This window comes from Ixodes scapularis, unplaced genomic scaffold, assembly GCF_016920785.2.
Source record: "Ixodes scapularis isolate PalLabHiFi unplaced genomic scaffold, ASM1692078v2 PGA_scaffold2__306_contigs__length_199485367, whole genome shotgun sequence".
NCBI lineage: Eukaryota > Metazoa > Arthropoda > Arachnida > Ixodida > Ixodidae > Ixodes > Ixodes scapularis.
Genome location: NW_024609857.1, coordinates 168,677,082 through 168,702,629, shown reverse-complemented (window position 1 = coordinate 168,702,629; position 25,548 = coordinate 168,677,082). Strand labels below are relative to the sequence as shown.

At 48.1% G+C, this 25,548-nt stretch overlaps 1 protein-coding gene across 2 annotated transcripts; it reads left to right on the top strand.

Annotated features, from left to right (window-relative positions):
* The first annotated feature begins 1,705 nt into the window (after nt 1-1,705).
* Nucleotides 1,706-24,053, top strand: LOC8039349 (translocon-associated protein subunit alpha). 2 transcript variants are annotated; one of them, XM_029972607.3, is made up of 9 exons: nt 1,706-2,122; nt 6,876-6,967; nt 9,819-9,903; nt 13,281-13,408; nt 15,203-15,334; nt 15,863-15,942; nt 16,863-16,941; nt 17,512-17,611; nt 23,837-24,053. In XM_029972607.3, exons 1-9 carry the CDS (start codon nt 2,056-2,058, stop codon nt 23,917-23,919), a joined length of 846 nt encoding a protein of 281 aa, XP_029828467.1. In that variant the 5' UTR covers nt 1,706-2,055; the 3' UTR covers nt 23,920-24,053. The 2 variants fall into 2 exon arrangements, with proteins under 2 accessions (XP_029828467.1, XP_029828459.1); XM_029972599.3 differs by having other exon boundaries at nt 1,925-2,122; nt 15,860-15,942.
* Nucleotides 24,054-25,548: the final 1,495 nt, after the last annotated feature.

Sequence of the window (25,548 nt, the reverse complement as noted above, 5' to 3'; positions counted from 1 at the left end):
ACTTAGAATGACGTCACGTGCAAGCTGTGTATAGCCCTTTGCAAAAAGCTCTGGCCGCCGTCATTTTGCGACTGCAGCGACACCTATCGGCCAGAAATTCCTGCCACCCGCCTGAGCTGTGGAAACCTGCAAGTCAGCGCGACTCGTCACGTGCATTGGGCATTCCAAGTTTGCCGGCTTTTCTTGAGAGTTTTTACTTTATTTGCCTGTTCAGGATGCTTACCCTTTTGCTCGGCTTTCGCGGGAAACGAACAAGGAAAGCGAACAACAAGCAGCCCTCAACGTGCGCCGTTCGACGTTCTTCGAGGATTATTTCCATTGAGATAATTTCCGAAAAGCCTTCCCGGCGTTGTTCCCGGTCCTTGCGAGAATTAGCTGATAAAGTGGGATCCGGGGTAATGCTCGTTCATTTGCTTTAATGTTGTGCAAAAAAAAAAAAAAACTCAGCCTTTCCACTTTGGTGAAGAAGAAAGCTAGAGCAGCGGAGCTGTAACTTCTGTTCTCGGCGGTGACTTTCCAGGAGAGCGATCTGCTCTTCTTTCGCAAGGAAGTCTGAAGCGCTCGACACAGTGAAACTTCAGGCGATAGCGGCCGGGTGGCGGTTGCGGAACCATTCGCGCTGCTGCGCACATTGCCGCTTGTTCCATTCCCGCTCTTCATCCCGTGAAGAAACGTTGCCACGATCTATGAGCGATGGCAGCAACCAGTTTCCTGGTTGCCGAGGCTGAAAAGGTTGCCGCGATCTATGAGTGACAGCAGCGAGCAGACAACCGGCAAACACAACACTCTGGACACCTACCGCCATCTATGAACAACAACGGCAACCAGAGTGTTGTGTCAACATTTGTTTGGTACCGGACACGATCCTGGGAAAACTAACCCTTAACAGCTATGCTGTAAAAAAAAAAAAAAATTGTCAACAGATACTGATTATACGGGTCTGGACAAGGGTAGAGGGGACCTGGAACCGAATCGGGATAGGGAACAGTAACAACAACATAGCACAAGAGGAGGAGTCAAGTGAAACCATAGAGTGAAACAGCTCGGATGACCACAGGGAAATGGGATAAAGCAGAAGGTAAAGCCCGGCTGGAACTGCAACAGGCCCAGATGGCATACTAATGCGACTGGTTAAAATGTTAGGCAAAATAAGCAAATTGTTGGAGCCGCCACTTTTTCGCGTAATGGGTCTTGCGAGTCCACGGTGTCGTGCATGGATTGGAGACGCGTTTAGGACCTTAGGATGGGTGCATCAAAGAGAAGACCTGCATGGTTGTTTTTCGGCACGTAAAATAAATAAATAAATCGGCGTTTCCACGGCTCTGGCGTCCCCTAGAGACTAGCGTTACCGGCGTTACTGCGGTGGCGTTGCCATTCCCTTTCGCCTTTTGTGTCGTTCCACTTTGTCTTTGTCTTTTTCGAAATTTAAATATTTAAAGAACCATGAACCAACTGGCCCAACTTATCACTTTGTAGCATTCCCAGATACAGGGACTTCAGCATTCCCTTTCCCTTTGCCCCCCATGGTTGCTGCATTCGCGGAGTGGGGAAGCGCGAGGTCCACACGCCCGAATCCCGATCCAAGGTATCGATCGTATTTTGTTCTGGTTCCCTAAAACACTCGTTACGGTTTCAGTTCGAATCCGTGCCCAAAATAAAGCTTTTATTACGAAAGCCCGTCTTCTTTTGGCGGCCTTTTTCAAGCATTCTGACAACATTGATGGCCACGAAGGAGCGTCTGCTGCTGACGTGTAAACGAATGTTGTTGTTCCTTCACGGACAATTAAAATTTAATAAATTTTGAAAAGACTTTGTTCCGGTCCACTAGAATCCTTTTCACTGAGTGACATAAGGGTATGGTGAAAAACAGTCGCATATCGGGTTCCCGACTCGTGTGTGCCAGCGTGTGCTGACCCGTAGCCTCGAAACCGGTTTGCCTTTCCTTTAGCGATGGTTGTGTATCGCCGGACGGTCATGTCGTAGTCGTCCCCTTCAATCGTTTGGCATCTGATCATTGCGGCCCAATCTCGGTGAACTTGGACGATATACTTCAAAATGTTCTCCCGTTATATGCTTCTGGTGCTTCTTATTGTTCCTCTAGCGACGTTATTTCAGCAAAACGGTGAGTGTCAAACTGGACGTGGCAGCGGCGTCCTCCGGGCTGTTTGCTACGCTCAGCTGTCCACCTCGGAGATATGAGGTCGGAGTTTTTACATCGCTTCAAAGCATCTTCGACTGCTCGTGCACATGCAGTGCGAGGCGATTCATGTGATGAAGCTAAGACCGGCATCGGAGTGTTCCTATTACGAATGAATCGATTTCGGACGGTTGGAGCAGCTGGAATGTTGGTGAACCTTTTCTTGTGCACGTCGATGCTGTACCCCGCCATCCGCTTTAGTCGAGAGCGAAGATACGCGACGAAGTTCCGTTGGTCCACAACCGCCTTCGATCGCGTACCTCGGAGTGGCGACATGACGGAGCAGCGGGGTCGGTGGCCGAAGACTCCGTTCTTTGGAGGGGTTGGTGGGTGCTCTCGTCGGCTGGTGTCCAGCTGACGAGATGAGGGATTGTCAAAATGCGATTCCGAACCAGAGGCCACTAGAAGGACACCCACACACTTCGGGGTCTGTAGCGTGTCGCCATTCTGCTGTATTTTCTTTGATATAGTAAAAATGTAGTACAGCAGAAGCCTTTCAGAAATAGAAGCGTAAGCTACTTTTTCTTGTGTGACGCTGTGTTTCTCGGTGCCCCCGGAGCCTAGATCTACGAGTACTTCTTAGTAACATTATTCGCTTGGTGCAGTTGTAGATTCCCACATGGATTGTTAATACAGAGTGTGTAAAACCACCACTGCACCATGTATACTGTAGTGGTCGAACCCACCTTAAAAAATTGGATTGTTTGCGAGGTATGCCATTACCTTGCCTATAGGTTGCTGCTCTACGATTAATTCATTGTGTGAAAATATCCAAGTCAAGACTTAAATATTTCGCTGTTTCTAGCATTGCGTCCGACGGAACCCAAAATAAGCATTAATATTGCGTCCAACGTAATATCACCCCAAGCTTTCGAGTTACGTTTGACGTAACTAGAGTTTTACCCCAAGAAGATTAAAGTTGCATCAAACAATATACAAAAGTGAAAACAAAAAGAAAAGTACCTTGCGCTTAATGTTTATTTTGGCAATGCTTTCTGAGCACTCGTGGACATTCAAACAATTTAAAGGGGCCCTGCAAGGACTTTTTCACTGGTTCTTAATTTGCACCGAACCTGAGCGCACTGAACGTAGTAGCTTCATGAAACTTTTCTTTTGTTAAATTTCGCTTCATTTTAAAAGTTATAGGCAAATTAAAATTACAAAAACAAGCAAAAAATAACCTCCTTCTTGACGTCATAGGTTGCTTGAGTGGCCGTGAACTAGACGAGGGGTAGTGAGGTCACCGAGCGCTCACGGCTGCCGCACTCCGTGTCGACGGCTCGAGAGGGTGCCACTAAAGCATGTTCCGAATAGGCTGTATGAAGCAGGCAGTCAGGGTGGCTCGCACTGCTTTTGCTGCACAATTAAACGGTAATCTGGCGTGACACTTCATTGGATACAAACGACAGCAAACACGGGAGAAAGATCAGTTCAGAACGGAAGCCACTTTGCACTGCCATACCGCCAAGAGGCCAAACTGCAAGCCAAGCTGCTCGCCAAAGGCCTTGGGAACGCTCGGAACCGGTCGGATCCTCCAGTCCGTATGACTGCAGCGCCGCCGCGTACATCCAGGATCTTTCTGCGCTTGCCGCTTGTTGGCGGCTGATCCCACTACACCTTCCTAGTATGCGCCGCCTTTTCCACCGCTTGGTGCGGGTATGTCGACGGGTCATTTCTTGTTTCCGTACTTTCTAAACTGCATTTGTTTCTTTTCTGATCTAAAATAGTGAACAAAAACTACTTTTATAAATAATTTAAATGGTTCAAGCCACTTATATTTTGTATTTCGACTAAAAAGAAGCTTTTAGCGGCTCTGGTCAGTAGTAAGCCCAGGACCTAAGACGTCGCATATCGCGCGCTTTCGGCACCGCGGGTCGCCCACATAGGTGGAAGAGGTTTCTGCATCGTCCAGTTAAAATATGACGCACTGATATTTAGTTACTCTCTGGCTTGCCCGAACCCCAAGAGACGTGGAAAGTGCAAAAAAGGTAGATGCTTAAATATGATTGCAGGGCCCCTTTAAGAGAAATAGAATGGTAATGTGATACGAACGTGTGCTGTTGAAGTAGTAGAGTTTCTGACAGACTTGTTGAAAACATCATGTGCCACTCAAGTCGCTACGTGCACTAGCTTTGGCAGTGTTTTCTTTCAGATTGTCTTAAATAAAGAGCTGTTTCGAGGGAGTCGCCAGGCTGTGAGAATGACAATAGACCCTCTGCCCTTAGCCTCATTATGCTGCCTGGAACGCGTCTTTGACTGTTGTGTTTACCGCGTCCAAAAAAGTGGTCCCTCAGTTTCCGCTTCGTAGAAGCGTCAGGCTGTCGCCAGTCGCGATCCTGGCGGCGTCCCAACAGCTGTGGTGTTTGTGGCAGACGCCTGTTCTGCTGCAGGTCGCTCTCCGGTGTGGCAGTCCACGGAAGTTTCGGCAGCCAGAAGTTGGGACGCTGCGACGACAGCGAGACCCGCATTTGCTTGTGCTACTCGCAGCTTCTCGTTAGCATTTATACGACCAACCGCCAGAATCGCGACTAGCAACAGCATAACACTTCGGGTACTGTGATGTCAGTTGTTGCCACTTGGGGACCATTTTTGATATATGGGGAGCATAGGACGCTAGACACACCAGTCGAAGACGCGCTCCAGGCACCATAGCCATGTCAATTTCGCTCTCGGCACGAGCCAGCAAGGGCTATGAACTGGTGTAACAAACGCGGCGTCATAAAAAGGGGGGAAGGGGGTTCAATGGTTCGCTTTCCATTTGGTTAACGTCACTTCACCTTTCTTTTGAGTGTCGCATATAGACCTTTGCAAAAAGAGCCCTCTGGACACCGCCATTTTGCGGCTGTCGTTATCCCTATCAGCCAGAAATTTCTGCCACCTGCCTGAGCTGTGGAAACTCACTTAGTGCGACTCCCCACCGGCATTGTGCATTCGGAGTTCGCCGGCTTTTCTTGAAAGATTTTACGTTATTAACTGCTGAGTAAGTGTTCTGTATTTTGCGAAGGAGAAAGTTCTCCTCCAGAGTGGAACCTTATGTGCAGAGGTGTCGAGTATTTTGAATAAAAAAAAAAGGAACTTTGTGTGTGCTGACAGTGCAGCTGTGCCTCGCAATAACCTTGAAAAAAAAACAAAAAAACCTGCAGTTGGTATGATAGAGAGCAATGTTCCATCGACATCTGATTCAGCGAGTACACATGCCTTGCACGTGACATGATATGGCACTGGACCAGCCACCATTGCTCCATACCGTGCTCCTGTTTCCGTACCTTGTGCACCATACATTTCGCACCATTGACTCTGTTTTTCTCAGCAAGCCTTGCCAAGAAGAGAAATTTGGTGGTGCCAGACGTACGCTGCGGAAGGTATGGAAACAGGAGCATGGTACGGAGCAATGGCGGCTGATGTGATGTCATTGCAAGCCATGTATACTTGAGTATTGCAACGAGTTTTAAATGGACTGCTCTATAGGTTTATTTTTTTATGTAAACTCTGTCTAGTTAGCACGGTTATATAGGTTCCAGCTGTTCGATATCGCAGTCGGTGAACTAAAACTAAATTAGCTGGAGCAGTGCATAGAAGCTTGGGAATAACCTTAAAGGGATGCTGAACCGTAATCTGAATTCCACAAAACACAGCGGCAAAAGCGTGCAACAAGATACTACAAACATCAATACATCAGTCATATTGCGATATCTTGAATGGATGACCACATTTTTTAAAAAAAGAAGGCGCATTTGGCACATATGTTTACGTCTTGTTTTTCCGAGGAGAGGGAATGGCCTCGCGTCTTCTCCACCTCGCCATCTTGAGGGGCGAAGCCAAGAGAGGAGGAAATGAGATATCTTGACGTCACGCGCCTCGTTCAATCTCAACCTCTTTTTCCAAAAATACGGCCGTCCATTCGAGATATCACCTTATGAGTAGTGTTGTAGGGATTGTAGTGTCCCGCCTACATCTCCTGCATTGTTTTTTTGAAATCCAAATTTTAAAAAAAACATTGTTTTTGCATTGTTTTTTTAAATCCAAATTTCGGTTCACCATCCCTTTAACGACTTAGGCTAAATTTTTCTTTTAAAAAAGCATATTTATCGTCTGCATGCCGGTGTTTGCTATTGTGAAGTTCCGAACATAACGTGTCATTGATGTTCATAATCGAATGACATACACTTTATTTTTATCTGAATTAGGAATGGCACTTTTCTTGCAACCATTAGAACTTGAACGAAATATCAGTTTGGGTGTCCAGAATTCCAACATTATTTCGGCAGAATATACAATTTGGTTCACCTTTGATTCCCTACCTCAAACAACCATTCATACTAGGGCATACTGTACTTCATAAATCAGCATGTCTGGTGATCCTACGCTGGACTAAACAATTAGTTGTGTATTCGAGGGGATGGAGACTGCCATACAATTGATGCTATCAACAGGTTGCACAAAAGTGGGAAAGGCAAAGACACATTGTTTTGTATTTGAACAGGCCAGCACATTAACCGAGATGAGCCTTTGGCTGCTCCAAAGGGTGCTCCGAAACAATTCGGGCCAATTGCTACACTGCCATAGTAGCTCACTCGTTCCCTCGTCCCGAGTTGTGTGCAGAGTGGATTACCTCAGCTGTGGCCCTTTGAATCTCTTTGGTTGTTGTTGTACCAAAGAGGATGTGCTTTTGGTGCAGGAGCCTTTGCCCAGGCTGACGACGATGACGAAGATGTGGTGGTGGAGGACAGTGCCCAGGCAGACCAGAAGGACGCCGCAGTCACAGAGCCGGTCAGGCCACCCTTTGGACGCGCTTCTCAAGGGAGCCCCCTAAAAAGCCTTTTTTTTTCCTTGTGCCTGGGAAGGACTGCATACCACAAAGCAAACATTTTAACTCGATATTTACGCCTGACAAGCATTTTGTTTTGTATTCAAATGTCAACTCCAATATAGCTTTTCTTTTTTTCTTTTTCCTTATTGCTGAAATGTTTTTTGCAATGTAAATATCGCGCCGAAATTTTTTTTCTTTCTTGTGGGAAAGTCAATTTTGTGGCGTCTGTCCTATCCAGGCACTTAACCCATTCGCTACCGCGCGCGTTGCGCACTGCCGGGTTGTCCGTACCGCATGTTTTTCCCCTAAAACAGGGCCACACTAGGCGTGAGTGTTTTGCTTGTATAATAAGATTTTCCAGTAAAACTCGGTGCAGAAAACAAGAAGACATGTTTATTTACATGTTTAAGTGGTTCGTTCAAGTCTTCAAATCAATAGGCCGTCACGGATTCTTTCTCGTATGAAAGATCTTGAAGCACTCCATCCTCGGTCGCTTAGGCGTCGCACAACCAGTGCACTCTTCTAGTGAATTGGACTCACAACTGCTGTCGGAATCGCTTTCGTCGTCGACAGAAGGCTCCGAAAAATCGCTATCCTCACCAGACGTCCCGTCATCATGGCTGGCAAAGAGAATATCTTTGATTTCATTCTCAGAAAGGCCACACCGTACACTGGACGCTGCCATCTTCTCCAGGAAGGCAGTGATATGGCAGGAAAGACGACACACAAAAGAACAAGCTCAAACACAGTGAACACAGAGCCGTATATTGGGAGAGTTTGGCCAGTGGGTGTGGCGACGAAGGCGCCGGAGAGGAGAAAAGTAAATGAAACGGAGGAGAGCACCGAAGGAGCGAGAGAGAAAGAAGGGAGCAGAGAGGAGACGACCGCCATTTTTTAGCAACGCTGTCGGAGACTGGTCGGAGAAGAGCTCTGCTGAGGCTACGCGTCTTCTGCTACGGGCCGACTTCTTTTTCGCCTGAATAAAAGTTTGTGGCCATATGCCGAAAAATCTTCATTAGCTTTTTAACCCACAGAGGAATAACAGAATGTCATTTTCTTGCCAGAGCCAGCGATATAAAAGGCAATAATCGAGATTTAGATGCCGATCTCACGCATTCCGCCGGGAGAATGATCGAAGATGGCGGCCCTCCCCACTGAGGTGGCAGCAGCCGGAAGTTCACGCGCATGCACTCATGCCTCTCGCTCTACGCCGCATGCCGATTGGCTTACTTGGGAGGAGAGCGTTACGGCGTCGAGATCATAGACTGACCAAACTCTCTCCATATATGGCTCAGAGTGAACAGAACGACCTTCGCCATCTGTTGGCAATGTATCTAACTACACTGCCCCAATTCTACGTACCACGCCATCTATGAACGGCTCTTTAAAGCAGAAATTCATGCAGACCGGCGAATTGCCGGCTTTGGCAATATGGCCCCTGACAGCACGCCCGGCGTTCCGCCGGCTTTGGTAGTGAATGGGTTAAAACAAAATGCTTTTCTGTAATTTAGTGTTGGTTTTGGGCTTAAATCGATAAAAGCCGGTAGTTTTGTCACAAGGTTGCGGAGCGTGGCAGTCGTGCCGTCAAAATGGTGCGCATTGTACGCTTCCTTCGCCACAAGTCCGAACGAACCTCGCGTTACGATCCAGCAGAATGACGGGATAGCCAGGGCTTTAATTGTTGACAGTTTAGAAATGAGGAGAGATTCAGCCTCTGCTTTTGGCATTGCCATTTCACTGTGCAATGCAGAATGGTTTGCGAGATTATTTATTTATTACGATACCCTCTGGACCCATGGCCGTTACGGTCGACTACCGATAATTCAAAACTCACGAGGACGGTGAAATGCTTCAAATTAGGCATACTTAGAATAAAACAAAGAGTTAAACTGTTTTGTTTTATTCCGGTACTTACCGGAAGAGGTTGATTTTTGCTTGCCTCCGCTAACTGAGGCGCGCAGCATTCTGCTAACGAAAACACGCAGCATTCTGCTAAGTTCTGCGAATTGTAAACCTTTGTTAGAACCTCTTCGGCAGTTTCTTGGCCAAAGAAAAGGTAAAATTGTAGTCTGTGGTGTAACAAGTAGTTTCCGTTCGGCCACTCGGCACGGAAAGTGACGTGACCGTTCCTAGGCCTAACCACTCGTACAGTGTCACTGTCCGAAAGCGAACTGCACACCGCGGCACGTCTGTCGACATGGGTATATTCCATGGACAAAACATCTTGTAGAGCCTGGTAATGCCTCCAACCAAGCTTTATTGACCTTACGAGCCATGCGGCCGCAATCACTTGCGTAATTTCTGTAGAAAGGACTCCGTGATGCATGTGCCCGCAGCCATGCTGGCTTGGCCTGGCCGTTTAATTGGCTGGGCCGCCTGACGGCTTAGTCGCGCGCCGCACTCTCTTCGTCTTTCCCTACCGTGCACATGGCAGATAAAAGTGGCAAAGCGTGCGCGGGTGCAATAGAAGCTTCGTCAGCATAATCGCGAAGCTTTTTCATGCTCCCAGACTTGCCGGGCTTCTTGACCATGTAAAAAAAATCCTCCGAATTAACCGGTTCGAGAGCTTAAATTTGGAATTACTTTTTGCGCAGACTCGTACGTATAATTGCTGGAACCCCGCACTACTGATTGGAACTAACCAAAAATTGGAATAAACCAACTTTGAATTAACCGAGAGTATGAGCTTTGTTGCCGACTGTACACACTCCAGTGAGTGTGAATCTTGTCTGGAGTAGCGTAATTGCACGGTAGCTGTACTCGACCGACAGTCGGGGGCCATGGAAATTGATAGTGTTTTTTTTTTTGCAGGAGGATGACGGCAGCCAGCCGCTGAAGCCGTCTCCAGACGGCGACACTTTCCTGCTGTTCACCAAGCCGCAGGGCTTCCAGTCGAGTGAGTGGTGGAAGTCTCTTTCTTCTAGCTGGCGCTCATTGTAATGCTTCTATCATTGGGCATTTATGTTTGAAAGTCTGCACTTATTCGAACATAATTTTCTGCAAAGAAATGTTTGAATACTTTGGGACCTTGCTCATCTTTATCGTAGTTCATTCCCATAAAAAGAACACTGCGTTGAATCCAAAGTTTTCTTAGAATACAGGGGTGCACTCCAGAAGATCTCGCGTGATGATGGCATTCTGTAAAGCATTGACCACCTCTCTACAAGCTTGCTGGCTCAAAAGTTCTATCGAAAGATCGTCTGCTGCGAATTAAAAGTTGATGTCGTCGTGCACCGCTCAAAAACAAAGAAGAATAACTCAAACTAAAATTATCTAAATTTTTGTGGCGCACCGAGGGTACGAGATGCACAGAAACAGGCTGTTGTCGCTGCATGTACAGAGGGAAAATTGACAAGGTATGCGGGAACTAACTTGCTGTAGTTCCTGAGTAAACATGAGACAGCATAAATATTTCTAGCGGTTTACTTAAAATAGGATAAGGCAGTCGTACGTCGAAAAAAACCAAGAGCCAAGTGCACAGATATAAGACCCCGACGACGGTTGGGCTCGAAGATGCGAAGGGGGGCGTGGCCACAGCGTTTGTGTGGCATAGTTGACGAATCGTCAAGCGGGCCACGTCCATCGGCCAAACTCTTCCCTCATATATGGCTCCGAGGAGAAGCCCTCCTCCTCGTCCGACAGCGCCCTATGGCGTGTCCGATAGTTCCAGGATAAAAGCAATCTTTGATACCAATTTTAATCGAGAAACCAGTCATGCACAAATGTTACGTTTGGTTTTTTAGGATGCATAGTGCCCATAGATTGAGTTATGACCATAAATAGGCTATTGCGGAAAGTGGTTTAGTGCTCCTTTAGTGTGTCACTGACTATAGTAGTTTCTGCAAAACATAATGAAAGCATTTTTGGCGGGAAGTGGTTTTGGAAAATGCAGTTCATCTACCTGCTGTACGGCGCTGGTGCTCCCTTGGAAAGCTGGTGTTCCTCAAACCTCGTGGGTTTCCGATGTGCAAATCTGGCTTTAAGTAAAGATTTTTTTCCTTTTTAAGCCAGCAGACTTGAGCCACCCACTGTATGTAATTGTTAACCCTTTGAAATATGTGCATTAATGCGTACAAGGCTCAAAGGCCTTGTAAGCATTAATCGCCAGCACCGCTTGATTGCTTGAGCGCCAAGACTGGTTGCTCATCTGCAGGGCAGGTGAGGGTTCCTCGAGTTCTAAATGTTTGAGAATTCCCGGTAGAAAAAAAGGCTCAAAGCAGTGCTCTCGTTTGGCCTACTTGATTGGCGGTTGACGGCGATCTCTGGCTCTAGGTTTCGTTACTTTGGTGCTGTACATTAAGCCGGGACTCGAGTAGCGATACAGCGTGGTCCCGGCATTTCGAAAGGACCCTCACAAATTGGTTTCTTAAAGGAGCTGTGCAACGATTTTAACGTTGAAAGAATTGGCATTTTCTGCTTTTGATGTCGTTCACTGTGTCACAAATGGCAGGAAACATACCTCCTTTCATCGAAATGTTGCAATTCCGCCACGTAATAGCGAGGCAAAACTTTGAATATTTCCCGACCTGCAGCCACGAGCGGCGGCCATGAGAAACAAGCGGCGTGACATCACTTGGGTAGTTGTAAAAAAGATAGCAAGTTGTGCGAATACCTGCTCGATAAAAGGTAACTTTTCTATAAATCGTGTCGTTCCAACATATATATAAATGCGTCAAAACCCTGGTATCATCGACAAATCTTTTATTATACGGAGTTTTAGTGGCGCCATCTATCCTAGGTCCACAAAACCGCGAATAGCCGCCAGAAGCCGGAGGGGGAGGGGGACAGCGCCGGACGGGCAAGGACGGGTATGGCCGGACCCGGATGAGACTTTCCTCCTTTCACCGTATATTCCGCGGGGCGCCCGCCAGCACGTGGTCACGCGGTCGCGAGCGGATGAGTTCTCGCTGCTCGCTGATGGCTCTAAAGAGAGAACTTTTCCGGAACCCCGCGCCTACTCAAGTGACGTCACTGCGCACATGACCCGGAAGACGATGTACAAGTTGAGAGGCGGCAAAAACCTGGATTTTTTTTTTATTTTTTAAAATAAAAACTAGGGTATCCGGGCAAAATCTGTTTGCTGTAGTTCACTGCAGAAGTGTCAGGCATCAACTTCCACAATTATTTAAGCAAAGCCCTGAAATTGTTGCACAGCTCCTTTAAGGTATCCTGCTACACTTTACTATGGAGTCGCTCGTAGGTGCTGCATTGGTCATTTTAAAGTGGATAAATATGAGCTCATCAGAGTCAAAAGCAAAAAGAAAGGAAAAGCTGTTCCCTGTGGATGGACGTTCTGCCAAGCCTCGAGCCATCGAGTAGCATTCTGGGCCATTGTTTATTTATTGTGACAGTGAGTGGAAGAAGGAAAAATAAATGCCTCGGACATGGCCCCCCATGACATTTGATCGTATTGGGAGCTAGGCCTAACCCACTGAAAAAAAGACATTCTTTGTCATCTTTTTCCACACGTGAACTCATCCTTCCACATTTTTACGAGAAAGGCGTCGCCATCTAATTACACCTTCGCGCTAAATTAGTAATTTACATGGTCCCTTCGGAGGGCTAACCAGCCGTCGGGTCCACTCTATAGATGGTCGGTTCTCAAACCCTCGAGGAACCTGCATTATTCTGGATACGTTCGAGCCCCAGTGTTACCGCAATAAGTCATTGTAAAAGCTTACGGAACTTGTAAACAATAATAAACATACGAAAGGGAGTTTGGCTCCTAGTTACGCATTAATGGGTGACTTGGGCCTACTAAAATAGTGCTAAAACTGAAAAAGCACTTTACTTCGGAGAGAACGGTTGAGGAATCGATCGATTGATCGACGGTTTTAGTTAAAGTCGCGCATATTATAAGTTACGAAAATGCCATCGAGCGCATAGTCAATTTTGTTAGTTTGAGGACATTTTAATAAAGTAATGTGATGACTGGCATTGGTATTGAAAACGGTGAAAATGCGTAAAAACTACCAGATTGTCGAGTTAAGCAAATAGTCTGATAATGTGAAGAAAACAAAACTGGCACGCGCGAAATAAATGAACGCTGCGGTATTTACCAGTGACGAAAAACCGTTGTGCAATTAGCAAACAAATGTCAATATGAGAAGAGACCTATCATATTGAGAAAACTATGGTGGGGTTTGAGGAAGCGATAAAGTTCCCCAAATTTCGGACTGAAGAAGGTCTCTAGATTTGAGTGGCTTTGCGAAGAACCCACTCCGGGATTGAGGACAAGTGCCGAGCGTTGATGGAGGGCGGGGTGGGGTGCAGAGCTGCCCGCAGGCAAGGAGGTGCACTTCCTGGTGGGCTTCACCAACAAGGGCAGCAAGGACTTTGTGCTGGACACCATGGACGCCTCGTTCCGCTACCCCATGGACTTCTCCTTCTACATTCAGAACGTGAGGGCCTCACTCTCTCCTTCTCGCTGCGGGCCTTGCTGTCGGCCGCAGTCTACTTGGAGTAACGTTACCACGCTCGCCACACCCTGCGCTTGTTGAGCTGTCGCCAACAAAGAGCAATTTGGTGAAATTACGAGAATTGATGAAAGAATAATGAAAGACTTGGGGACAGTCAGCTCACAAAGAACTGTGCTGTCTGTCCCAAAGTGTTTTTATTCTTTCATTGATTCTTGTATAATCTGTGCTGGAGCTTCAGCCGGTGCTGTGACTATGCGACCTTTTGTTGCAAATTGGAGTAGACGGCAACCTGTTTACATTTGCAGTGCTCCTGTGCATCCATAGGAATGCGCAGGTGCACTGCTGGTATTCTCTTAGCCGGAGAACAACGGGACAAGGCCGTAGGGTGTGGTGTGTACCTGTAGTAAGGGAGGACACTACCCAAAAGGGTCAGCTTTTGAACCTTTGACTTTATACAAATGAAATTTACGGTATATACTGGCACTTGCGAGGCAGAATGCAGTGCAAAGTTTCATCTGTGTACGTGAGTTGTGAAAGAAATTATAGTCATTTTTTTTTATCAAGAACACGCTGACAGTGTTTAGGAAAACTATCATTAAAAAACTAATGTAATACCCAACATTTTTCTTCGCTAGATATGCAGCAGAATGCCTGGAGAATGCAACTGTGACAACAAAATTTCCAAAAAGCAATTTATTTTATGTTAACATTGCGCCGAAAAATTGAATAAAGTTTTTGCCTTTTATGCTGTCGTCAAAGTGTTAACATCTTTTATAAAAGGCATCCACGAAGTAAAACAACAATGCCAACTGTTACATTGCCCATTATATTCCAGTTAGAAGAAACAATGAGTGAGCCTTTTCTTTTGTCTAGTTACCAAATGATAGTTTTCCTAATGAAAATTTATGCCAAAAAGTAGAACGGAGAGAAACGTGTTCAAAGTGCTCAAACCTCTACCTTTTCTATAGCGCCGATGGACCGAAAATAATTTATAAATAACTAGCTAGTACGCAGTGTAAACAAATGAAACTTTCTGGGAAAGTTTTGTATTGTTTATGGCATTTTTCTAAATCAACTTTTTGTATTGCAGAATTTTTTTTTTTTTTTCTGTGTAGTGTTTTTTTTTTACAGGGTCGTAAGGCGTTTTTCCGAAATTTTGAGCTCTATGTTTATTTAGAATCTTCGTCCTTCATTATACAACCCATGTTCATTCTTTTGATCGTTCTGACTCGTTTATTGGCATAAAAAAGATAATTTTGGTTTCCCGGGGAGCTTCCCTCTCAGTTCTGCAAACATGTCACGATAGGTAATCATTAGGGAATTTTTGTTGTCTGCGCAAGATGGTGGTGTAGGGGGCGGCTACTGCGGTGAAGAGTGCAGATTTGTGCAGACTGCACAAATCCTTGTGTAATCTGCATTTGTAGATATTCCGCACCATATAAAATTAAAACTTTTCTGGAAAATATATTATAACTTAGTCCAGTAGTTCTGTGGAACCCCAGGGGTCCTTGAAAACGTTCATGGCGGTCTGCGCTAAATAAAAAAAGAAAAAAAGCTCTAAAAAAAGTTTTCTTTATGGCATCATGCAAGACCTCCGATGCCGAATACATTGGGAGTCCCCGCTTTTGAGCGGGTCAGGAGGTCTGTGATGACCGAAAGTTTGAGAACCGCCAGTTTACTCGTAACCTTGTCATAGCAGGAGCCCGTTGCGACCCGAGCCTAGGATCCGGGGGGGGTCCTCTCGGAAGGGGCATTGACGGGAGCGTCTCTTTCCAGTTCACAACGATTGGCTACAACAAGGTGGTGAAGCCCAAGCAGCAGGCCACCCTGTCGTACAGCTTCTTTGCCAGCGAGAGCTTCAGCGCCCGTCCCTTTGGACTCACGGTCAACCTGATGTACCGCGACGCTGTGAGTACATCCGGCGTTGCCTCTTCTGCCGGCCCGGGAGGGCCTAACAGACGCCGTGGTTCTTGGCTACCCACTGGTCTGGAAACTTTGCCACAGAAGTGAAAAACAAAAGCATTTTTGGTAATTTTTTAAGGCGGATGTAGCATTCTTCGTGTGGCATTTCAATTATCTCGAAATATTACGACCTCTAAGTCTCGAGTATAGATCCAATTGTTCATATCTTCGACGGGTTCATGGGGTTTTATGAAAAAGTAGACACTTCCAGCAACTTTGTCCGCAGTGGCTTCTCCGAACCCACGTCAGTCCGTCCTCCGAGCCATCCAACAGGACGTATGTCGAAGGCGCACCTTCGGTGCTTTAATTTCTCACCAAGAAAACCTTTTCTATACTGCGGCGAGAAGATTCCAGACCAGGTAGTGTAAGAACCGTGGCGGGACTAGGAAGCACCTCTTGGTGACGTCCCTGTTTGGCCTTCTTTGGGTGCCTGGAATGTACCGACGGTCGCTGATGGAGGTTGCTTGTCAGCAGGACGGGGCCCCCTACCTGGACGCCGTCTTCAATGAGACTGTGGAAGTGGTGGAGGTGGATGAAGGCCTGGACGGAGAGACGTGAGTGTGCGGGACGCTTTGGTCGCCGGAAGGTTGCCGGCACACTGGGTCCCACGCAGCCTGGTTCCTAAGTGTTGTTTCATCGCTCCTACACTGCGCCATAGGCCGACAAGAACGACCAGGAACGAAGCGCAAAGGCAATGAGATCTGCGGCGTTTCTTAAGCTCGAGGGGCTATGGAACTCCTTGGTTGCACGGCTTTCCATAGATAGCGTGCAGCGAAGGCCATCCGAAAGCGTGTCGGACTCGGTAGCAGCATAGCGGGGCATTAGGGGCGCGTTGTCTAAACCGTACGTCGTCGGCCTTGTGCATTAAGGTGCGGTGAAACGCATAGAGATTTCTTTATGGGCGACTCGGTGAATCGTTTCAAATCTCCCCGAAATGCGTGGCACATGCAGAGACACTTCCTTTTGCGGGCATTGAACGCGTTTCAATTTCTGTAGCAACTCGCACAAAGCTCGTTAATAACGAAAGGAGAAATTTTTTAAAAACGTGACCACGTAAATAGCAGTCTTGTACGTCTCGAAAAGGGTTTATCACTCTAAAGCAGAGGCATAAAGACGGGAGCTGAAAGCTGCAAATCCAGAGCGCCGACGTCGTAGGTCCCGAGAGAAAGGAGGCGATGGAAAAGCGAAGAAAGAAAGCGGACGAAAGGTTAGGCGTGTTTGTTTTGCCGTGACGAGTTGAAGCTGCTCGAGCATTTGTCGACTTTATTTTTTTTTATACGACGCACGATTCGGGTGTTATTCTGCAAAGCAGGCTAGAAAAAACTATGTTCAGTCCTTACAGGCAATGTTTTGCTGCTGCTTTCTGCATATTAAGGCGTCGTCGCTCTGTTCACGTTATCGCGTGATTGTGCGATACGACTGGTGGGAGTGATCTATTGGAGCGAAACCCTGAACCCAGCCTGTCTGCCCCCAGGTTCTTCCTGTACATGTTCCTGGCGACGTGCCTGGTGCTGCTGCTGGTGGCTGGCCAGCAGTTCCTGGGATCTGTGAGCGTGAGTGTCCCTCTCTAACCGTCTTGCCTTCCGGGGAGGCCGTCCAAGCGAGGCGGGCAAACCTCCAGCCGGAAGCCCTCGTCACGCACCTCGCTCAGACGTCCTCGGGATCGTACCGTCTGCCGGGCTACTCAACCGTCTCGGATTTCTTGCTCCAAGATCTTTTCCTCACGCCACGGGAAATTTTTCCCTCGGGGTCAAACTAAAGGGTCGCACCGCCGACATCTGGAGCCTACTGATCCGAAAAATTGCGGGTTCGGAAAAGCTGCCACGGAGAAAGTTGCTCGGTGCGTCTACCCTTCCACGAAACACCGTGGACCCATCGAAAGAATTGTTGATTGGAAACGTCGTCCATACTCGAGACCGAAGGGTGGTATTGATCCTTCAATAACTAAAATCCCACAAATATTTATGAAAAGTGTTTTTTCCTCGTTAAACTTTTTATTTAACATAAAGGAGGGCCGCTTGTGGCAATCAAAATTTAGGGGGGTGGGAACAGGGGAAGTTTGTGGATCGTCTGAGGACGGTGGTTGGGTGGTAAAGGGAGGTTCTCTTGCGGCATGGTTGCAGAAGAAGAAGGCGGCTCCCAAGCAGAAGGTGGAGATGGGCACTCAGAACGTGAACGACGTCGACTACGACTGGCTGCCCAAGGAGACACTCAACGACCTCAGTGAGTTCGGTCCTCTTTCTCGTCCTAGCTTTCTGTTTCACTTCGGGCCTAAATGCCACGTTGGGCACACTTTGGGACGCACATAAAGGCTCGTGGGTTTCCAGCCCTGTAATCACGACCCTCAGAGTACCGTCAACCATCACTGCATAGTTTATCCCCATAAAGGGGAAAAACTGTATGTTCTTGTTCTTTTACATTTGCATTTAGAGTGGCACAGAAGGGTTGGAAGCTTTGCTAAAAGTTACTGTCGTGTCGGAGGGCAGTTATCTTTAGAGTTCCCAAAAGCTTGCTCTTGTAAATGAGCTCAATCTAAAGCCTACCCCAAAAAGCAAATTTGGTATCCACCTAGTCTGCAGCGGGAGCAACTTTTTCCCCCTAGTCCTTTTCCTTTCCTTTGTTTGCACACAGAGAGAAACATCTCCCCACAGACAAGAAAGGAGAGGTGTGAGGGGTACAATTTCTCTCACACAGAAAGGAAGATTAGCTGGCATTTGTCTAGCCCCGATAGAACTGGCAGACAAACGAGGCACTGTCTCGATTCAGTTCTTGCAGAAAGGGGTTACCTTTCTGTCGCTGAATTTTTAGATAAATCAGTTAATGTTTATTCCGGTTTGAATACACAGACTGAAGGGAAAAAAAAGCAGTGTTACCCACACTTTACCGACCACCCTTACGGGAGAGCAGTTAAAGGCAGTACAGAAAACCAATATTGCCTCTTGAGCTTCGTGCACCCGATTGTGAGAGCTTCGGTTGTATTCGAAAGAAAAAAGGTTGTCCTAGATTTGGGTAAATTCGGTATGTGTGTCGAAGAGCACCAACTACAAAAAAGAGTATAAACTCACCTTGTTTTTGTGCCTCATTTCGTCCAAGTCTGCAGTTGTGGGTATTTTGCTGATATTTCTAGAAGTAGCATAATACATCAATTAAGACTTGAAGGGCTCATCTTTTCGCTCGCTCTAACTTCAGAATTGACAAAAGTATGCAACACTTGTTCGTAGATCTCGCTTCATTTAAAGGGACGCTGATATCCCAGAAACCTTCTTTGGTTCACTGCCTGGATAGAACTTAATGCAGTACTTGCATAGCAAGACTTATATTGAGTGAGGAACAATTCTGAAACCTACCTACAGGGTGAGTCAAAGGGATCGATGGCTGTTCGAATGGATGGCATCAGTCGGTTTCTGAAAGTACCGAGCTAAGATTTTGCACAGGGGTGGCATTAAGGCTATAAAACTTTCACTAAGCACACTTACCAGTTAGAAATGAAAAAGTAGGAATCCCTAGCCACGGTGGTTGTGTGTGCTAACCAAAGGCAACAGCCGATGAATGTCGGCAGTGCTCTATGCGTCAACAGGCTGGCAGCAAAGTTTTTCCGCTTGGGTGACGATGCCACTGTTGTCGGTGGCTGGTTTTGGGCACCCCACCCGGCGCACAATTGTAAAAGAGCCCGGAGAAAACGTCGGCGGACCTCTTTCGTCCTCCCTCCGTACAAAAGAGCATCCTTCACTCACTCATTGGGAGCACACCACGAAGATGACTCACACTCCAAAACAACATGGATGAAAGTTGCAGACAGAAAGAGGAATCAGAGTGTGCAAGGTAGATGACGACATGCAGCCGACAATAATTGTCAAAAAAACGAGACATAGGTTTTGATGATAGTGATTTTTTTTTCTTTCTGGTTTTATCGTGCGGAAAAAGAGTGCATCACTTCCGGCTCGGAAACGTCGTCTGCTATTGTCGAGGGAAGCGCCCGTCATGGCCGCCTGCAATCTTATGTGCTGCCGACTGTTTTGCTAGTCGGATGCCTTTTGCAATGGCCTCCGATATTCTTAGTGTGCAAAGCTCTCCTACGGCCATTTCATTCGTCGAGGCCATTTCCGCCGTGTGTGGGTGCTAGCTACAGGCCCGAAAATCGTAATCATCGATCTTGTTCGGCTAGCTGCCCAGATAAAAAGGCGCTTGTTTGTTGGAATGATAGTTGTTACTTCTCACCAGAGCACTCATTACTTTTGCAAGGAGGCAGCTGGTTGAAATCGGCATTTTCTCTTTGAAAACAGGGGAAGATAGTAAGAAATGCAGGCCCGATTGTTTTCAGACAACTGCGCGTCCAATCATTTTGGACAAAAAATAATAGCGAGTCGGTAACGAGTCTCGATAAAGTTTCTGATCCTAAAATACCTTTTTTTTGCAAGTCTGAGCAGGCGAAATATCGTGCTCATTATTCCCTTGCAGATAGCTTTCCTAGGAGGCAAGAGGGGTTTGAGTTCTTTGGTCTTGTCATTCACTCGGGACTTCAAAATTACATTGTTTCTTTCGTGATATCTTTAATTTTACCCATCGTTTACATGTGGGATGTCATCTCGCCACGACTTTGCTATCGGCAGGGCTTTCACGGCTCGACCCTTTCCCTGCAGTAGACTTTCGTGCCACATTCTCTTAATAATGCGTAATAAACATAATTTCTTACCCGAAAAATTTATTGGCGCAGTGTGGCCTCCGCAGCTGTTGCGCCATAAAACCCCCAAACAACAACAACCCGAAAAATTGACACATAATTGGAGGGTGCGTTCATTACGCGGGGTAAAATTTTTGCATTTACACACTTTGCGCAAATGTCATTTTAGGTGCCAATATGACATGGCAGGGTACTGTGGCCTGTCTCCACTGACGGAGGCACACCCACAACTGGTCATGGGCACACCACAGTAACTATCCTCTCTAAACTGCTAACCTTCTTGGGGCACTTTCAGCCTGCCTTTTGTCGAAGGAAAAGCACCCTATGAAGCTCACCCAGCACGGAGAGCGACACGACCGTTCTTAAGGCTGGTTCAGACATGTACAACGAGTGCGATGCGTTCGTTGCGACCGGAACGACCGCTCTGCGCCGTGCGTACACACACCTGCAACCACTGCAACAAGCGCAGCGGGTCGGCAGCACGGCGACCGCTTCTACGCCGCCATCAGCTGTTTCAGCGGTGCCCCTAAAAAGGGGGCGCATTGCCACTCAATACCGTAACAGAATATAGACAGACAGATCTCTATAGCCTAAAGTTTTATTAATATTTTTTTTTTCATGATAGGCCTGCAGGGTACAGTGGATAAAAAAAAAAAAAAAAAAAAGAAAAGAAAAAGATGCAGTAGACCGTCTTGGACGATCACGACTCTAATACACGACTTTGCCAATAGACAAATCTCGCCACACACCTTTTCTACGATTATAAAAGACGATGTAACCTTATCAGGGATATAGCAACGTAGAAATATGATTTCGTTATCAGATAGACGTTGCAAGCGTTCAGGATAGCTAACACTAGTCACTTTTCTCCGGAGATGAAAACCCGTAAAAAGTCGCATCCTTTATATGGTACGTGCCAGTAATACCTTGAACTTGAGCACACTCATGAAATGCGCCAAATAAGAAATCCAGGCGATGTTTGAGGACACAAATGCTTAGAAAGCACCACTGTAGTCGAAGTAAACAAACGCGACGGCACGGGCGTTTCTGCTGTCTTGAGAGTGCCGCCACGACTTCGCCGCACGAGTAGGTGGATCTTCCCTTCTAATGCGTGCTGGGTTGTCATAGCGACACACGACGAAAATTCACAGTCAAGGATAGCGCTTTTACGCGGAACGATGAGCTTTTACCACGCCGTCCACGTCGACGATCACCACCGACGCCATGTTTGCAGACAGGAGGAGCCGCCCCGCGACCGGCATGCAATGCGCGCGACCCATTCTCGACCTGTGATTGGTCTGTCGTTGCGGTTGTTTCCAACGTAGCGGGGAAAGTTGGGCTCGCTCCAACTCCTTGCGTCGGGAACGACACGTGCGTGTGTCCCTCCGTCGCTACGGCAACTGACGGTTGCAGACCCTTGCAATGGTCGTTTCGGTTGTTCCGGTCCTTCCGGTCGCTACGGACGCATGTGTGTGAACGGGCCTTTAGGCCTAACCACTTTGACGATTTCACTGTCCGAAAGCGGACCACAGATGACGGAGTGTTTGTAAACATCAATGTATCCGGTGGGTGAAGGACGTCCAAGGCTGAGCAATTCCTCGACCCCAGCTTTGCTAGGTGCGCGCTCCGCTCGGATTCATTGTTGATCAGTTCCGCAACAACGCACTTGCAGCCATTGCGTGCACATGCATGCTTGGCTCGGCTTGGCCTGGCCTGGCCGCGCCGCTTGGCGGCAAAAGAAAATTGGCTCAATGGCCTTGGTGGCTGGCCGAGTTGGACGCAGTTCGAAACTTGCAGAACCGAAAGCTAAAGGTGCATTCATTACGCGTGGGGAAACAGAGTCCAAACATCGATGCCCACTGGGGGGGGGGGGGGGGGGGGGGGGGGGGGGGTGCGTTCATTATGCGAGTAAATACGGTATACGAGATGGGGATGACTCGCTCCAACTGCCGCAAAAACCTCCACCCGAGTTTTGGAAGTTCGGGGACGGTTGGGGCAAGTCGGCCAGTGAACCAAGGTGACCTTGCGGGCTGTCCAATGAAGGTTTCATGCGGTGACGCCCTGGCAGTCTGGTCTAACTGCTGGTGCGTTCGCTCACTTCGGTGAAGGCGGCAGATTGCAGGAGGTGGCTCAGTCAAAGTAGACGGCTGCCTTCCCCGAGACATTCATGCCCAGGGCCTGAAACGTAGCACCGCCTCCTGCGGTTCTGTATCGGCCATACCTCGGCAAACCTCACTCGTGAGGGCCCTCACTCACCCTCATCTTCACAGGTAAGGTGAGGGTGAGTGAGTTTCTGAACCAGGAAAATTCGTGAGTGTGAGGGTCAGTGAGGACCGTGAGTGCGTGAGGGCCAAGAGGGTGGCGAGTGTGTGAGAGATGAGGACCATGAGTGCGTGAGGGGTACGAGTTCCGTTAGGGTGGTGAGTGCATGAGGGTTGTGAGGGCCACGAGTGCATGAGGGCGGTGAGTGGCGTGAGGGCCATGAGTGCGTAAGGGCAGTGAGTGCGTGAAGCCCCCTTCAAACGGAGCAACTTTCTCAGCAATTTTGGTGTTGCTGGTGGCTTGTTCCCTAGCTTTCCCTTGATCGACACGAATTGCTGAGATCGGGTCTGGCTCGAAACAAGTGAGCAACTCGGAGCAATTCGAAGACATTTGAAGCAGCTGCAGCCATTCAGGGACGTGATATTTTCATGTGATACCTCGTGCCGGTGATGATGACAACAAAAGACTTGGCTCTGGTTTGCAATTGATCGTTTTTGGAAATCAACTGTTTCAGAAAGATGCATTAGTATTCTCAACGACATTTAAATACATAAAAACATGTTTATAGCGCATAATTGTGTGTCTAAATAGTGCAAGAGAAATAAAATTTCATGATGATGGCAACTTGCCGCAATTGGTTGCTGCGTGTGAACGCAAGCGGCCCGTGTTGCGACGTCAAGTTTCTGGGCGAAATTGCCCCATCTGAAGCGGGCCTGAGTGGCTCGAGGGCCATGAGTGTGTGAGGGCAGTGAAGGCGGCGAGTGCATCAGGGGCGTGAGAGCTACGAATGTGTGAGGGCGGTGATAGGCGTGAGGGCGGTGAGTGGTGTGAGGGCCATGAGTGCGTGAGGGGCGTGACGGCCATGAGTGGCATGAGGGCGGTGAAGGGCGTGAGGTTCAGTGAGGGTGAGTGAAGGGCTGAAGGTGAGTGGCGACTTGTGAGCATGAGGGTGAGCGAGGGGCTGAAGGTGAGTGTAGTTGTGAGGGTGAGTGAGGGGCCTCGGTGAGTGTGGCTGTGGGGGTGAGGGTAAGTGAGGGCGACCTTAAATGCTGACCTCTGGTATCGGCCCGATCTTGTGGAGCTCTGGAGGAGCAGTGCTACATGCTCAATCTGCTGGGCAAACAAGCGTTTGAAAGGGCCAGAAGAAAGCCTCGCGTGCGATGAATCTCAGAGGCCACGCTTTCGTTAGCAGACGGATGCCGTAGGTAGGGATATGAAGTTCTCGATTTCTCACTCTTTACTCTGGTAAGTTTTTTCGGCGAAGGTCCGATTGTTCAGCGACCTCCGTACAAAATCTTAGCTCAATAGTATGTTGACAAACCGATGTATGCGGTCCCTCGCTTTACGCAGTATATTTGTGGAAACTAGTTTATTTTTGGGAACGTCGTTTATGCGACATACGTGCTAGTTGGGGTGCTTCAAAAAGAAAATGTTACTTCAGCGACCCCGGGAGGCTCGCCCACGAGGGGATGCGCTCTAAAGGTGACTTGCTCTCTCTCTCGCAGACCGGTCGCCCAAGAGGTCATCGCCCCGGCAGTCCCCACGTCAGAGGCGGCTCAAGCGGGGGACTGGCTCCGGAGAGGAGTGAGGAGGACACCCCGCCGCCCCGCCCCCAGCACCCTTCGCCGGGACACGTCCGGGACACAAGGACGCCCATCTCCCCATCTGCTTCGTCGGGGGCGGCGCTTTTGCACCATGCTCAATAAAGGGGTTCCTTTTGTACCTTCTGTGCCCAAACTACACTACCTGGAACGCACATCCGACTGGTGCGTTTACCGCGTCTGCAGTTCTTTGATTTCCGCCTGACGGCAGTAGAATCACACCGGTCGCGATCCTGGTGGCGTCGCAGTGGCGGACGTAGCAGACACTCGCTGCAGGTCATTTTCCAGCTTGCCAGTTCACGTTAATGCAGCGACGCTTTCCGTCTGCATCCAACCGCCTGGGACGTAGATGGCAACAAATGACGGCTGGCATCATTTGTTGCCACTTGGGAACCGCTTTGGACGCGAGGGCACGGACTGTCGGTCTAGTCGAGGGAACATTGCCAGGACGTTGTCAGGTGGGACAACTAAACCCTGTTGTCAGTGACTAGAGTAGAAGCAACAAGTGCTAACAACCTTTTAAAGCTAAATGAGTTCTGTATTTATACTATGCATTCCCCAAGCTTTTATATCCTTTATTTTCACACTACTAATCGCATCCTCCTTGCTTATATTTGGCACATTAAAACGTCTGTTGTCTGCACTTGTCCCATTCGCATCCACGTGTCGTCCGTCGCACCATTTCTTCTTTCCGAGTCTGTCCGTTACACAGGCACCCTTAGCCGCAGTTGAGCCTGGTTGAGGTTGCACCAGCTGCGGTTGTTCGGAGTTACACGGCAGACCAAACTGGGATTAGCCCGCTAACCATAGTTTGCGTAAACTGAGCTCAACAACCTCAATTCGGACTTGCTCACCTCGTACCTAGCTGACAAGATGGTGCTGCTTGATTCTGCAGCGTGTAGTCCGGGGCCGTAAAAGCGTCTTCTAAAGGTGTCAATCGGCCTGTCGCAACAGCTGGTCATAACCACAGATTCCTTCAAATGATTTGGGAAGATTGTCCTTTCACACAGCGCTTTCCTGCCCTTTTGACTTCTCGTTCCATGTGCTCTTTTTACACCACCTGTTTCTAGTCCTCTCTTGCCCTTTCCACCCCCCTCTGCTCCGTGCACTTTCTCGTACCACTTGCTTCTGCTCCTCTCATTCCTGTGTGCTGGATCCATAGTTCAGTCAGCAGCGCACTCGGCTTCCCTGCCAATGACTGGGGCTTGATCCCTGGCACTGGTGGCTGTTTTTTTTACGGCGATAGCTGTTATTGGCTCTTCCCAGCACTGGAAATGACGTCCATTTTTGATGTTGCACTTGCTGCCGTTGATGTTGCAGTTGGCATAGTAGGGCGTTTGGGAGTTGAACCTGGGTCCGCTGCATGCGAAGCAGAGGCGTTGTTACAGAGCTACACCACAGCTTTAACAACTCGCTTCATACTTGGGGTGCTTGTACTACCCAATGCCCACTGCACATGCCCTCTGGGGAAAAAAATAGCCAATAACAACATACCGTTGTAGCACCTTCAATGCCAAGAGCTTGTGCCGGTAGATGCGCAACAAGAGAAACATTCAGAACAAGATGGTCAGATGTCTTTTTGGTTCCGGATGCTCTTGTTCACACACCCCACGGTG